The 15,370-nt window shown below is 41.7% G+C and overlaps 2 protein-coding genes across 9 annotated transcripts in view; one reads left to right on the forward strand and one right to left on the reverse strand.

The window, feature by feature from the left end:
• The window catches only part of ca12 (carbonic anhydrase 12), a 90,437-nt gene that overhangs the window by 49,974 nt on the left and 25,093 nt on the right, over positions 1–15,370 (forward strand). For 7 of the 8 annotated variants that reach the window (XM_086027796.1, XM_086027797.1, XM_086027794.1 and 4 more), the window contains 3 exons: positions 5,560–5,738; positions 13,534–13,878; positions 14,860–14,905. The gene's annotated coding sequence lies outside the window, so the exon portion shown is untranslated. The remainder of the gene's footprint in view (positions 1–5,559; positions 5,739–13,533; positions 13,879–14,859; positions 14,906–15,370) is intronic. The other variant, XM_086027800.1, reaches the window with a different exon arrangement.
• On the reverse strand, positions 3,477–14,115 carry fbxl22 (F-box and leucine-rich repeat protein 22). Its single transcript, XM_086027805.1, has 2 exons — positions 13,480–14,115; positions 3,477–5,748 (listed from the first exon to the last, which is right to left on the reverse strand). The coding sequence occupies exons 1-2, from the start codon at positions 13,815–13,817 to the stop codon at positions 5,400–5,402; spliced, it is 687 nt and encodes a 228-aa protein (XP_085883931.1). The 5' UTR covers positions 13,818–14,115; the 3' UTR covers positions 3,477–5,399.

Consider the following 15,370-nt stretch of genomic DNA (forward strand, 5'->3'; position numbering starts at 1 on the left):
TTGTTCCGAAGCTAAGGTTGTGAGGAGTAAATGGTTTAGTATATTTATTTTACTGGTTCTATACACTTTTTAAAAAGATACAAGAGGTGTTGCTAATTATTTTGTGCACCTGCAAGCAACAGCACCTGGTTCGAGAATGACACAAAATGGCCGACTTTTTCATTCAGATTTCCGCACCATTCTTGCGAGATCTTCAGATGAGATCCAGCCTTCTTGAGGTTAGATAAAATAACCTCTATTATAATAGTAGCATGGCTGTCAGGTTTCCACTCCATTCTTATCCATAATCTCGTGGTTTCTACTTATCCATACATCAGTGATGACATCATTGCAACTACACACTGTTGTCTGTCACACTTTGTCTCTTGATTGTTACAATTCACGCACAAAAACACTGTTGTCAGATTGACAGTATGGCTTTGTTTCATTACTAAATGAAATTATATTCAACAAAGTAGCCCCTCTTTGCAGCAACAAACTTCCTTTGTGTCCTTTGGGACACGTTTTATTGTGGTGGCCAGCCTTGCATACATACTGTATTAGCGAGACAGAAGGAGTCGTATAAGTGAGCAGACATGCAGCGTAACGCATCAGTGTGGGTGAGGTGATGAATTTGTTTCATTCTGTAGCAATCACGGCGATAGTGTCTTTAAGGACACACATGCGCGTAACAGGTCTATCCAGAGACCAGACCTGTCTTCTTTTGAAATCATATAGCCGTAAAACGAAGCCTCGAGCGGAAACACGGGCAGCATTGATGCCTTCATGTTGCTACATGCCAAACTTGCGGTTGTCTGCTTGGGCTCGCAGCCACCAGGACCTCTTAAAGGGACACTGGGATGAGCTTAACATTGGCACTTATGTATCAAATCAAATTTATTTATATAGCACTTTTCAAACAAAAAGAATGCAACTCAAAGTGCTGTCCAGTAAAAATGTCCAAAACACAACATAAAAAGGAAGACCTGCTCCCGCCCTCCCTCCCAACAAACCCAAAGATATATATCCGCCAGTACATCAGCACTCGCACCTACACACCCACACACACACACACACACACACCACACATATACACACAAAGCACACAACCTGATAAACTTTGTTAAAAAAGACATGACAAGGCACAGAGGAACCATATAAGGAAAGGGTACCCAAGGGGGGCTCGTTCACGCTGAGGGGAATGACAGCCCACGGGCCACAGGGAGTGCCACCATCACAGAGGCCCCCACACAAAGTGTAGAGGCCCCCGGCCACCCGGACCCATATAATAAGTTTGCATGTAAAAATGACATCAGTACTAAAATGCCCCCCCCCAAAAGACTGTTGTGATGAAGGTCTTTTTTTGTGATTAGATTTACGACAAATTGCCCCGCCCCCTTTTGGGCCGTGGCTTATGTTATGTTTTCGGTCTTAGCGGTCACGGGAGGGAGCCATGCGTAGTAATATTGCTCGCTTTGTCAGTTCTGTTGTCTAAAACGGGGACCGATGGCCACCAAAATGCAAATGCACATTACTACTCTTGTCCTGATCTTTATAACCCCACCCCCATCCCTCCGCGGCTAAAAGTAGGATAACGGGGCGGCTAATAGCAACAGCTAGCTTCAGGCCGTTAAAACAAAAGGCATTAGCACAACAACATTAGCTCCTTACTGTCCGCCCAGCATGTGGAGGTGATCATGAGCCTGCGTCTTCATGTCGCGGGGTTGCCTCCCAAGCAGTTCGCGTGTGTTGTCCGACACTGCTTGCAGCCGCCACCTTCTGCCTGAGTGAAGCGGCGTAAGAGTGAGGTAATTAAGCCCTCATCGAACAAGCGGCAATGTTCAGCGAACAAAAAGTTCCAGCGAGGCTGACTGACTGCGGCTGTGGCTGCATTGGAACACGCCATTTCGGCTATTACGTTCCAAATTGGACGGCGTGTTGTCGGTCGAAAAACTGGGGCCATTCCTCATCCAAATAAATGTGCACGTCCACTCTTTTCCACTTCAGTCTCTATAAATATCCTGACTTGTTTAATGCCTTGCCCGTCCTAAGCGTGATCAGCAAAGAAGCACTGTTTTTTTGTTTTTATTTTATTTTTTAGCAAAGAAGCAGTGTGCGCTCGTCCCAGCATAAATATATGTAGCTCTGCTCACTTCCACATTTCCTCATTCTCATATAAATCAGCCACGGAGCGGCTTTTGATATGTTGAAGTTGGCATTAGTAGGGATGTCCACATAAATTTTGGTGCCAATTGATCGCCGTTTTTGGACGTTATAAGCAATGAAAGTACAATGATTTCCAATGGAGAGTTTGTAATCGGTTCCTCCAGTGACTCCGACCGAACAAGGATAGAACGTTAGAGGGCGCGGGCATTGGCCTAATTAACGAGAGGCGCTATTCATGGAGTTACTTATTTCCTCATTTCTCCTAAATGAATGGATGAAATAGAAAATGACAACTCTTTTCATTTTCCTGCTCAAAAAATATATAAAATGAACTTGTTAGTGAAAACATGGCCATCCCAGACCAACCGTCCCTTTAAAGCTCTCTTAATTTGTTCAAGCTGGCGCATCAAACGTTTATATTAAAGTATGCCATTTTAGATAAGCCTGGTGTCTGCCTAATACATATATAGGACACTAATGTATTAAGGAGAGACAGCACCGCGGTTTAATGGTTTGCATGTCTGTCTCACAGATTAGAGGTTAGTGGCTTAGATCACGGCTTCAGTCTTGTGTGGAGTTTACATGCTCTCCCTAAGTTTTGTTGTCTATAAGAGTCCTGCGATTGACTCTCAACCAAAAGTCAGCTGGGATAGACTCCAGCTCACCCACAACCACAACCCTAGTCAGAATAAGCAGTACAGAAAAATTATGGATGGATATAGAAAAGGGAAAAACATTTTCTTGACTCTGAACTGTTTATCATTTTATAGCTATTCCATAAATGTAATTTTTAAACTTGGTTAATTTAAACAACATAGCTTACATATTCAAAAAGACACACCGTGTCCTCCAAATAGAACATGCACACAAAATAATCACTCAAATGCAAAATATAGCCAATTTAACAAAAGCATCTGTGATAATTTATTTTTATTGTTTAGTTAGGCCTTCCACAGGACGCAAATGCCACAACAAAATTGTGGCATTTGCAGACGTGTCTTTATAATCAACCGTGCACCGGTCACATACTCTTTGACGCAAAACCTGAGGGAGAAACAGCAATGTGTGACGTCCTCAAGCTGTTGTGCACCCCTGTGAGATATTTCTTACTTGTGAATGTTGCTTTTAGGAATACAGAGCCATGAAGACGTGCTATGACAATGCCTGGTGATTAAGTATAATTAGGGGCACAAGTCCACTTAAGGCTTCTTTTCGAGAGCTTGTGGAATTCATAATGAAATTAGCAACGCGTCTGACAAAACTACAAATGAGATCCAATACAAGTGATACTAGTGTTAGTTTGAAACATGCTGTAGTTGTAGGGTGGAATGATGTAGATATGTGCTGCATCGTACTGAGATTGATTAATTGGTTGTTAGGAAAGAAGTCCCTAGAATTGATGGCGTTGTGAAAGCAACTAAGGTAAAATGGAGTGCACTACTTGGCCACAACTAGCATATGCACTGTTCATTCTGTCACGATCACATGCCCAGAACTCCAAACACAAAACTTACGAACGAATACAATGCTTTATTAAACCAAGGGAGCACGCAAACGTGAGCAAAGAAGAATACATTCAAACGAAGAACAACATCGGCACAAGGCTGACGCGAGAACATGAAAAACTAGTGGATGGACGGAGCTCAGTGGAAGCTAGACGCCGGAAGAACAGACAAAAACACAAAACAAAATTAATATAACGGAAGAGCAGTAAAAGACTAACAAAGGAACTCATCCCAATTGGGAGAAAGACAGATGAGTAGAATAGACTAAAATAAGTCCTGACTACAAAAGAGAGGAAAGACAGAATCTAAACCAGATTGGTTTCGAAACAGAAAAGAAACATACCTAATCTAGGATGACAAAAAATGGAATTACTTACATGTGAAGAAGTTAAACGACATATTATGTGGCTGTGGAAACAAGCACATGATCGACTAGCGGAAACAGACAACAGCAACAATATTCCGGTGACTCGCTTCCATTTCTCCAGCACCTGATTGTAATGTCAAGCAGGTGTGCACTGGAGGCTTTGCCCCCATCCACCAGACTCAGGGACTTAAAAAAATAACAATCAGCCACTGAACATGACACATTCATTCTCAACTGTTGTACTGTTGAAGGAGCTACAGTACATGAGATCAGTTAAAGCAGGGTACACACATTCCAATTTTTAACAATTTCAAAACGTGAGACCCCACACGTGATTGGCAAAAAAAAATCGGCTTTCTGCTTCGGTGGTGTACAAGAGATGAACAACACAGCACAGCACAGCACAGCACGCAATGATACAAATGATTGGGGTCAACATGGCTCAGTGATAGCGTGGTCGTCTCCCAACCTAGAGGTTGGGGGTTTGATCCCCGGCCATTTGTGACCATATCAAAGTGTCTTTGAGCAAGATACTGAACCCCCAGTTGCTCCTGATGCTGCGTCATCAGGAAGTAAATGAGGTAACAAGTGTGAAGCGCTTTGAGTACCCAAGGTAGAAAAGCGCCATACAAGTGACAGCCCATTTTACCATATCAGAAACATTTGTAATCGTAAACATTTAACAGGTTTAACATTCATGACTGTCACTACACACTACAGGATAAATTCTCAGGATAATCTGACAATTGAGCCTTTGCTGACTTTGATGACAAGGGAGGCAAACTGCTCAAATTTGGACAAGCGTCTGTATAAACCTGCAGCATTATTCTGGTCAATACAACACCGATGTGAAAATGAGAGTTCAGATCATTTATCCCTTAAAAATATTTTTTTATTATAATCAACCCAAGCACCATAATGTGTTTTAAACCAATCCATCTTCAACAATTTTAGCTCGACTTTTTTTTAATACAACTTCTTAAGTAAAGTGCATTGATGCTTGTATAGTCATTTGTGGTGCACTATTCATGACATGGCTGACACACCCTAAGATACAACAAGTAGGCGCCAGGTAGATGGCAAGGAGGTTTGGTGAGGTGAACATCTCGACTGAGAGGCGTGCTTTGTTTGTCGAGGAAGGAGCTAATTTCAGCCTGGGGCTTTTTAACAGTAACGTTGAAAGCAATTTTTTCCTTTATTTGTGGTGTGCCAGTTACTCGTGGTTTTTCACTATTCACAATAGCACTTGGGAATTACAGTATAAAGTCAGGAATTTCAGGTAAATCACATAAAGTGAAGACAAACCCTATAAATAATCATGAAAAAAATAATCACACAGTGAATAAATCATATATAGACCTTGGGAAACCCTCGTTCTGCTATCAGGAGATTTCCAAGAGTTTCTGCAAGGTTCTCCTGAGCGGCATCTTCTCCTCAGGCTTACTGTCTGGGATCATGCCTGCGCTTCTCTCCGCACTCAGCCTCATCTCGGGCCTCTTTGCTCGCATGACCTTGAGCCCCTCTTGCGTGATGTTCCTGCAGAAGTCCACCTTGACCTCCTCCAGGCTCACGCCGTGTGCCGCCGCCCCGTCCAGGATGCGGTCTGTGATGCGGACGCAGTTCTCCAGGTGAAGGCGACGCAGCTTCCTGCACCTCTGCAGCAAGATGATCACGTCCTGATCCGTGATGTGTCCACAGCCGGATAGCTTCAAGGATAGCAGGTTAGGGCACCTGCAGCTCACACAATGGCAATATAACTCAATAACTGTGCTGTGTTCAGTGAGTCACTATAGTGCAGATCTGTATGGGTTTTTTTTTTTCAGTTTTTACAGTACGCAGGCACACCCCTGCTGGTGAACATTCACCTTATGAAATGTAATTTTGGATATACTGTACAAACACCCCTGTGTTAGTTCAAACATTTTTGTAATATTTGCAGATCAAAGTTTAGAGTTGCGCACGTTCGTCGTAGTGCCACGTTTTGCCGCAACGTGCCAGGCAGCACTAAGCTCTGCTGGTAGAAATGTAGCTTATTTAAAGCGGAAGTCAACCCAAACATATTTTTTTGTTCCCTGCAGTCCCACTAGTTGAAACACGGCAGTTTGATTAATTTTGCATTTGTGGAATATAAGTTAAGCAGCAAAATGCACTCATTTTTAGAAATCTCTGGAGGCGGCCATTTTGTCTTCTGTCGACTTAAAATGACATCACAAACCCTTGTGTGGCTGACCTGTTTTCTGAATGTGAGCCGTGATTGGTCGTTGTGAGCAGTTGTGATGTCATTTTCAGTCGACGAAGACAAAATGGCCGCCCCCACAGATGGCTGAAAACGAGTGCATTAACACTTATTCCACAAACCCAATATTTATCAGAATTCCCTGTTTCAACTAGTGGGCTTGCATAGAACATAATCTTGAAGAAAAAATGTTTGCGTTGACTTCCCCTTTAAGAGCAAAAAGAAGATGACAAGGTCCCCAACTAACTCCCAGTTGTAGTTGTTCCTTCAAAGAAGAGAGAATACATTCCTCTGAGTGTTGTTGTATACGTTGTTCGTATGTGTTGCTGCTTCACGTGTAACTGTTCATTTCTGTTAGCCGGTCTATAACGTTTCATATGGTCTGTTAGCATTAAGCTACCGGAACATTCGTTAGCCCAAATTACAGATAATGGTTTGGTTTAAATTTTTGTCTGTCAATGTTTTATTTTGTTGTACGTGTCGTTTTCGCAGTAAACCTCAACTGGGAATGACATATCGTACTTGAAGAATTGTGCCAACAAGAGAGAAAGAATAGGTGTTAGCAAATACTGTAAAAGTTTTTGAATAAGTTTGAATGTGTTAAAAGAACGTGGGATGGGTTAAAAGTATATATTTTTCAAAAGTGTTTTATACAGTCTCACTTTTCACCCGCGATTAACGGGAGTTCACTGTAGTGCAAACCTGCCGTGAGTCGTTACACACCACACGTGCTGTAGTGGCGAGGGATTACTTTTGTTTGAAGAAGGACCATCACTAGTCCTAAGTAAGCAGTGCTGCTTGGCGCGTGTGCTTATTTACCAATGACTGCTCCTCAGGCCTCTTGGAAAAAAAAAAAACCCCGAGATAATAGAAAAGGAGTTATAGCTGGAGAGATGACACACGTGCTGAAAAGCAAAGCTGAGAGAGGCAGCAATATGATCTGTCTGGCAATAAAGCACAGTGATACTTTGCAGCCCGCCTTCGTTTTGCACTGTGTCCCTGTGGGAGTATGAGTTCCATCGAAGAAGGCTTTCATGAATAAAGGACGTGCGGTTTTAGTGGACGGAACAATAACAGGATGTTTGATGACTTGCAACTTGGCAAGCGGTCGTTTTAGTGTGAACCAATTGAAAAAAAAAAAGGGTCTTTGACACTCGTCAGGCTGGCAGAGACGAGCACGCTGGCGGCAGAGGGGTGTCGTTCGTGTTCACTAATGCAGCTTACATAAAGACTTACATAATCTTACCGCTTTGCCACATGTGAGCCAAACATATTCCAGTGGACTGCCAGTGTGACGGGTGCTGCCCCAGTAACCTCTGAGCATGTGATAGTGGCGCATCCACGTGCAGCAACGTGCCAGTACCCAGCTTTAGCATGACAATAATGTTTAAAAAATAAAAAAGCAACCAATGGAGATTCTCTCTGTTGGCTGTTAAAGCGGAAAGGTATGTGAAAAGGGTACGTAGTACGAAGTCTTAAAGTTACATAATCCACCCACTCATGGCAACTCCCTTTTAATTTGAGTAGTGTATTCCTTTTTAATTATAGTCTTCAAAGCTTTAAAAGGAAATCGACTACAATCTGAGATTTTTTTTTTGGGGGGGTAGCTCTCCAAAACCACACCTCTTCAAGCTGAAGAGTTTAAACAGTCTACATCAAACTTCTAAGGAATCTTTTAAAGAACTTAAACAAGCCTTAGATTTACTTTTGCATGTTTGCTAATCCACTGTTGATCGTTACTTTTGTTGGTGTTTTTTCAGTCACGATCTCAATTTAACTAATTGATAATTGTAACGTTTTACTGCTACCTGTCATGCTGCTGGCTATTCTTGCTGCTATTCATGTCTTTACATATGCACCTCGATAAGTTAGAATACTGTAGAAAAGTTTATTTATTTCACTACTTCAATTCTAAAATTGAAACTTATGTTGATGCTGTTGGACCGAATCCTTGGCATCTCCAAAATCTTTATTTTATTTTTCAATAAATTAAAAAAAAAAAAAAACTTTTTGTTTTTGGGCATGGTTAAACATTGTATCGTTAAATTTTTCCAGCTATTTTCAACGCTGTAGATTGTTTATGTTTAATCATTTCTAAAAATACCAAACCCATTTTGGGATAGGAAAATAGTATTCATTTGTGAAAAATATTAAACTAACCAAATTTGGGCATACTATAGGAGGGTTCCACCTGAGAGCAACAATTTATTATATAGATTCATTAAACACATCAGAAAATACTTTTCGGAAGGCCAATTTCTAACTATTTCTATTTTTCTAAATAAATTTGCTTCCTAATGCAAAATTCAAATTTCTTGAAATGTTACATTTGTTTTCCGCTGACCGGTGGTTGGGAACCTCTCCTCAAGCACGCATAGAATGGTCTTATTGCCTGATGTTGGAAATATGTACATTTGGGGGTTTTAGATTCTCTGAGCAAGCTGGTCTAGCGATATATATGGGCAAACTACAGCCTGCGGGCCATTTACGGCCCGTGGGGATTTATAATCTGGCCCCGCCGAATTTGTCCAACTAAAAAAAAGAAATCTATATCATTCATTCATCTTGTCCCTGCAATGCCCGTGTTTCCCCAATAGATGGCGCACTGACTATTGGTGGACTTTTGTGGGAATCAAGCCACACCCGCTGTCTTTCTGGACAAAAGAAATGGTTCCTGGCTAGCAATGACGTCATTCAGTCATGCAGGGCACAGGCCATCACACACACTAAATATACATTTCCGGTTCTGGGAGCGAGCGAGATTTGCCTGCTGCCTCGACAAATAAATACAAATCTTTGGTTGAGCGTGGAGGGATAGATTTTTAGGTCTGCTGCCAGCTGCGTCATCCACCTTTACCCGTCCATCTATCCGGCTTTTTGTCCGGCCCGACCATATAGTAATCGCCTACAGGCTGGTCCGCCTACCATTTTAAACGGGCTTCCGTCTACCGACTTTCAATTTAATCAACCCGATTTTGCACATTATCAAATCGATTAATCTGGACGAATTGATTTTTAATTGATTTTCGATTAATCCTTACGGCCGTAGTCAATGGGCTAAGATTTGTGCGCCCTGGTCCATATGTATGTCACGAATTCAGACAACATAGATGAAAGAAGCAATTTTACTCATCATTAACTATATTCTATTTGTCCTGGTTATCTAAAAATAGATACATATGTTTTATATTTTCATATTCTATATTTATGATTTAATTTGTGCCTTGGTGACTCAGCTGAGTGGTGAGGCGGCATTACTCTTTGAGGAACCACAAAACACTTGCTGCAGTATTTCCTTCTTTCTGTAAAAGACGTTCCCATAAAAACAAAAGAATCTAAACAATAACTACACAGGGATAGTCCCGTCTGAGCCTTGAGACATGTCTCTGAAGAGGTCGCAGCTAAGCATGCTACTTCAAACTGGCAATTATCTCTCTAATGACCTGTTTGGTTACGCTTGGTTGAATGATGCCGACAAACCCCAAAAGATTCTTGACCTTCAGGGTGGAAGGGTTCGTTTGCAACATGTTAAGAAAACATTTGGAAGTCTTTACTACTTTTTTGTGGGCATGTCTGCTCGAAGTAGACTCACTTTGTGAGCTAACTTGACAAGGCGTGCTTGTATTTGCACCAGCTCTCAAAGCCTCCATTTATTCAGATGCCACATATCTAAAAAATAAAAATAAAAGTAAAAATACTTTACTATACTAAAGTACATTTTTCAGTATTTATTTTTCATTTTCACTCCCTACGTTTGAAAATAGATATCTATACTTTCTACTCCACGGGCGATGATGTCCCGTTTAAAAAAAAAAAAAAAAAAGATCTAAATAGAGAAAGGTTCTGTGGTTGAGATCTGGATTGATTTGACTTAATGGAGGAACATAAACGAAGAACAGATTTGGAGAAGCAAAATATATACTCCATTCATGGCCTTGTTTAAGAGAACTGTGTAATGCGGTTGGCTTCAAGAAGGCTTTGTGGTGAATGCGTTGCCTTGTGCCATCCTAACAAAACCCAACAAACAAAACAAAACTCGTCTGAAACCCCATTTTTATTCCTTGGCTTTCAACTCAGCATGCCACACTCTCTGTTTTCGTGTTCTATTGATTTTAACTTTGTTAGTGTTGATTTTTATTCTTATGTACAGCACTTCATTTCAGCTGTGATAGTCTTTTAAAGTGCTCTATAAATTAAACATGGCATTCTGGTTAATATTGACTTTGTGTAATGTGAGTTAAGCAGCAAAATCCACCAACATTTTTAGCCATCTCAGGGGGCGGCCATTTTGTCACTTCTGTCAACTGAAAATAACATCACAGTTGCACAGGGCTCAGGTAATGACCAATCACGACTCACCAGTTTTCTGAAGCTGAGTCATAATTGCTTGTTATCTGAGCCCTGAGCAACTGTGATGTCATTTTCAGTCGACAGCAAGTGGCAAAATGGCTGCCCACTGAGACGGCTAAAAAGGATGGGGATTTTGCTGCTGAACTCATATTCCACAAACACAATATTAATCAGAATGCATTGTCTCGACTAGTGGGCCTGCAGAGAACATATTCTTGTAAAGAATATTTTGTGTACTTCGCCTACTGCCCGAAGACAGCTGGGATAGACTCCAGCACACCCGCGAGCGACCCTCTTGAGGATAAGTGGCTCGGATAATGGATGGATGGACTCATTTAACAACCTTCATAAAACAATGGTAACATTGCTGTTTCAATTGTATAAAAAGTCCAGCCAATACTACAGTTACATGCTAATTGATCAAAGAGGGAAAACTTTTATGCGCTGTGAATTTTTCTCGGTTGTGCCAATTAATGAAATTTCTAAGTCACAGTGTTTTACTTTTGTACTTCAATACATTCACTTTAAGTCTATACCAGAATCTAAACTAGTTCTACTTTCACCAGAATCTCTTTACAGTAGTACAGAGTACAGAGTGTTTGTACCTTAATACAGCGTGCGAATACTTCCAGCCACCTCTCACTGTGTCATGTGACGTAAATTCATGTGCTGTGTACTGTGGACTCCAGTAGATCAAATGCAAATTAGAAATGTAGTTGTCAACATGCTTGAAAGTGCACAAAAGGAGGCCAGTAGACATGTTTTACAGCTTTTCCCATAAAAAGGCATGAGACTGCCTGAGCAGTCTTATCCGGGAAAGAGGGCAGGCAGCGATAGATGCACATGTTCATTCCTCTGACAACAACAAAGGGTCATTTGTAGGCTCCACCTGCATGCACTCAATGGGCGGGGCTAAGGCCATATCACTCTTGAGCGCCCCTCCCCGGCTCGCACTTCTACTTTTGACATGTGCACAAGCTTTCCTCACAATTTGGGGAGGGTTTATCAGTATGCCATGAGTGAGGCTCGTCAAAATAGATGAGCCAGACAAAGTAGGCAGTTCCAGTTCGGACTGGTTTCGCAGCTCATGTGGCTGGGTCTCAAATTTCACCGAACAGGAAAACCACACAGGGTCATTCATGGAACCCCCCCGCCCCCCACCCCCTCCACAGACTGCCGCAAGCCACCTCCTCGCCCTCCCCTCCACTTGTCTCGCAGCTGTGTCACTCGTCTGTGGCGTGTGTGGATGTACATGCACAGAGACATCATTACGCCTCTGCAAAGGCTGACAGGTTGTGCTTTGTCACATGACAGAATGTGCTTTCTTTTCCAAGTGACCTATCAAATGCAAGTACCGCCAAATTAGTCAATGAAAGGTAATGACATATCTCTGCACTGTAATTTTCACCGGATCACGTGTCAGCGTGTTTTTCTTTAGTCCTCATGCATGAGCTGCTGCTAATTATTTTGTTCCCTGTCACCAAGAGCTAATTACACCTGCATGATGTTCCTTCCCTAATAATCAACCTTCTTTGTAAATAAACCATATAATCCATCCCTCCGATTTTCTATTGTAGTGATTCCTAACCAGGGTGCCGAGACACATTAATGTGCCATGAGAGCTCAAGGGTGATGTGGGAAATTATCCATTTCTGTTTAATTTGTTCAAAAGTGATTTGTTAATTATGACGTATAGTGACAAGCAGAGCAGTTAAATGCTCTTTCATTAAATGGCGTAAGAAACAATAAACCTGTGTAGCCACCTGTTGCCATTCAGATAATGGGAAAAAAAGCTTTTTGCTCAATTAAACAGGCCCAGATTTCAAACTAAGTCAGTTGAGTAAATAGAGATGATCATAATTATCTGTGGCGCGTCACGAGATGTAAAATGGGTGCCTTAGCTCAATAAATGTTGGCAATACCTGGTTTTTAGTACTTGTCCTCATTCGGGTCATGGGTGCGCTGGGGCCTATGTCAAGCTAATCATGTCAAGGCCTTCAGAATCATTAGCATAGCAATCGGATTTTACATTGACTTACATGGCTCTAGCACTAGCGATCTTTCTAAAACAAAGCATGTTTTCTATTCAAACAGACGGTGTGTTTAATTCTTTTTGTTTTCCAGTACAGTACAGTTCAACTGGAGCGGCCTCCAAAAGCTTAACGCACGCTCTGAGAGGGCAGAATCACATACTGTAGATGTCACACGCTTGCTGCGCAAGCAGCATGATGCATTCAGGGTGCTTTCACAACGTCGGGAACTTACACACACACACCAGGCCATTCACACACACTAACTGTTTTTCTTAGCGTATGTTGTTTTTATGATTGTGAGAAGCCAAAACCAAAATCACAATGAAACTTTGATAAATTGCCCAGCCCTAGTCTGTATAATGGTCTTTTGATTTACTGACTACCGGTCCAGAGCATAGTCAGTCTCTAAAAAATGTTTGGTTTAACTTTAGGCTCCATATGGTCCCTGAACAGTATAAGCGCTATAGAAAAAGGATGGGTGAAAAGTTTTGCAGTGATCTTGAACTGAAGTGCATCATGCTAAGAGGTGTTTCTAATAGTCAGTCATGTTAAAGCGGAGTCAACACCAACCTACCACCATTTGTGCTTCTGATTAAATAAGGCATAATTGTTCTAGTAGGCTTTCCCTGACTCTTTTTTTCTGCTTTCTAACAGAAGCCTGACGTTTTTGTATTTACACCGACGTTCATCTACTGCCATTCACCGAGATGGGATCGTCATTACATTTCAGTATTCATACTTTTTGTAACATTTCTGTTTGGTGGTGTGCTGTGAAATCTCTCCAATATAAAATGTGTGCCTTGGCTCAATAATCTAAAAAGTGCATCACACACAAGAACTCACATGTGGCGGACACGAGCCATGAAGATGCTGACCAGTCTGTCGTGCTTGCTGCAGATATCCTTTTGAAACGAAGTCTTCAGCCAGTCCTCAATGTTGCACACCTGCAGCACCCTGCTAGAGTACCAGCAGATGGACAGGTGACGCAAAGAGGTCCCCAGCACAAAGTTGTTGCCCCTCAGCTGAGAGAGCGAGCTGAAATGGAGCACATTCCACAGGCGGGGGTCCAGGAAGACATCCCGCAGCGGCGCGCAGGTAAGAGACAAACTCCTGCGGCTGTCCTTATCCAGGAAAGAGAAAAGGTGCAGGAGACACTCGCGGTTGAGCTGGATGAGATCCATGGCACGCCCGTCCCGAGACCCGTTGAGAGGCCTCGTCCCCGGGGCGCGGAGAGGCCTGACGGTAAGCAGCAACAATGAGCCTCGCAGCTTGTATTGTGCGGCCTAGATACATGATACCTCCTCGGGCGCATGCTGGAGGGCCTGCACATATAAGGCTGTGGAGTGGAAGGCTATTTTGGGAAGACAACTGCCAGCGCAGTCAAAGAGGGATGTTGGAGCCACACGCTCCCTTTCCATCTGTCGTGGCTCTCAACAGGCGGCCAGCAGCCCACCGGGGTGAAGCAGATGTTTACACTATCCCAGCCTAGTTATTTGATACAAATGCAGCCAGAGTGACATGGGGGAGAGAGGGAGAGAGAAACTTTGCCACACAAGGTGACACTGTACAATAACACTGCGTTCATATAGTATGTCCACTTGGATAAATGATTTAGTATTAATAAGGCTACTTATCTGATTAATTACTTTTCAATGGAGATCTTACATTGTGTTCTACCAGGTTGGGCCAACATTTCATGTTTCAAACGGACAGTCGGGCTACGTTATTTGTAGACTAGATAAAAAGAAAATTAAAAAGTGTGTGAAATATTTACTCATAATCATTTCACTCTAATTGATACATTAAGAAGAAAAGTTTAATATATGTGTAAAAATGTTTTTAGTAACATTTTTTATTTTATTATTTACCATAAATAAATTATTTGAGAAATTTAAGTAAAGAAAAATTAGTGGACCCTCGCTGTTTGCCAGAGATAGGGTCCAGGCCGGCCTACAAATAGAGAAAATCTGCATGTTATTGACGCCGATTATAGATGGAAAATAGATCAAATTGTAACCCGAAAAACGGTGATGAACTGCTAAAAAGTGTGTCCTAGGTGAATCCCTGGATGCCAAACTTAACCTTGCGGAAATACTGTACTGTAAATAAGTGAATGCAACAAATCATTAGCATAATAGAACAATTCCCTTAGTCATTTTAAACTACTGCCAATAAAAAATACCAATACCTGTTAAAAATTGTGTTTTTTCTTTTTCTGGGCAGATTCTCGGTTATCCAGATCATGGTAATCCGCAAAGGCTGAATTGAGGTAACTGGAGTCTTGTTGAATTTGTTGTTGTTCTTTGGTTTTTCAAAAATGACTTGGACAATTATGCTATTAGGCTAACTTTAATGTTACAGGGGTCTTGATAATGGAAATACTCCTTGGGGCGGATTAAAGAACAGATGGGCTGTATGTGGCCCATGGGCCACACTTTGACCAAGCCTGCACTAAGCCCTACTTAATTTGAAACATAAAACGCACATATAATATTCTTCTCAACAGTCCTTCTTTACATGGATACATTTTTCTTCATATGTACATTTGATTTTGATTTGTACCCAAATTTATGCAGTTATGTATATATATAAGTGAAAACAAGCTATTTGAGAGAGAGATAATGCAGGTAGATGTAAAGATGGTAAACTTGGACCAATATGCTTTATGTAAATATGAGACTACTGGTCTGGTACTGTACTCTTAAGTGCTGTGAATGTGGGACTGCAAAAAAGG

Source organism: Filicampus tigris, chromosome 4 (assembly GCF_054856515.1).
Source record: "Filicampus tigris isolate MCC_2025a chromosome 4, RoL_Ftig_1.0, whole genome shotgun sequence".
Classification (NCBI taxonomy): Eukaryota; Metazoa; Chordata; class Actinopteri; order Syngnathiformes; family Syngnathidae; genus Filicampus; species Filicampus tigris.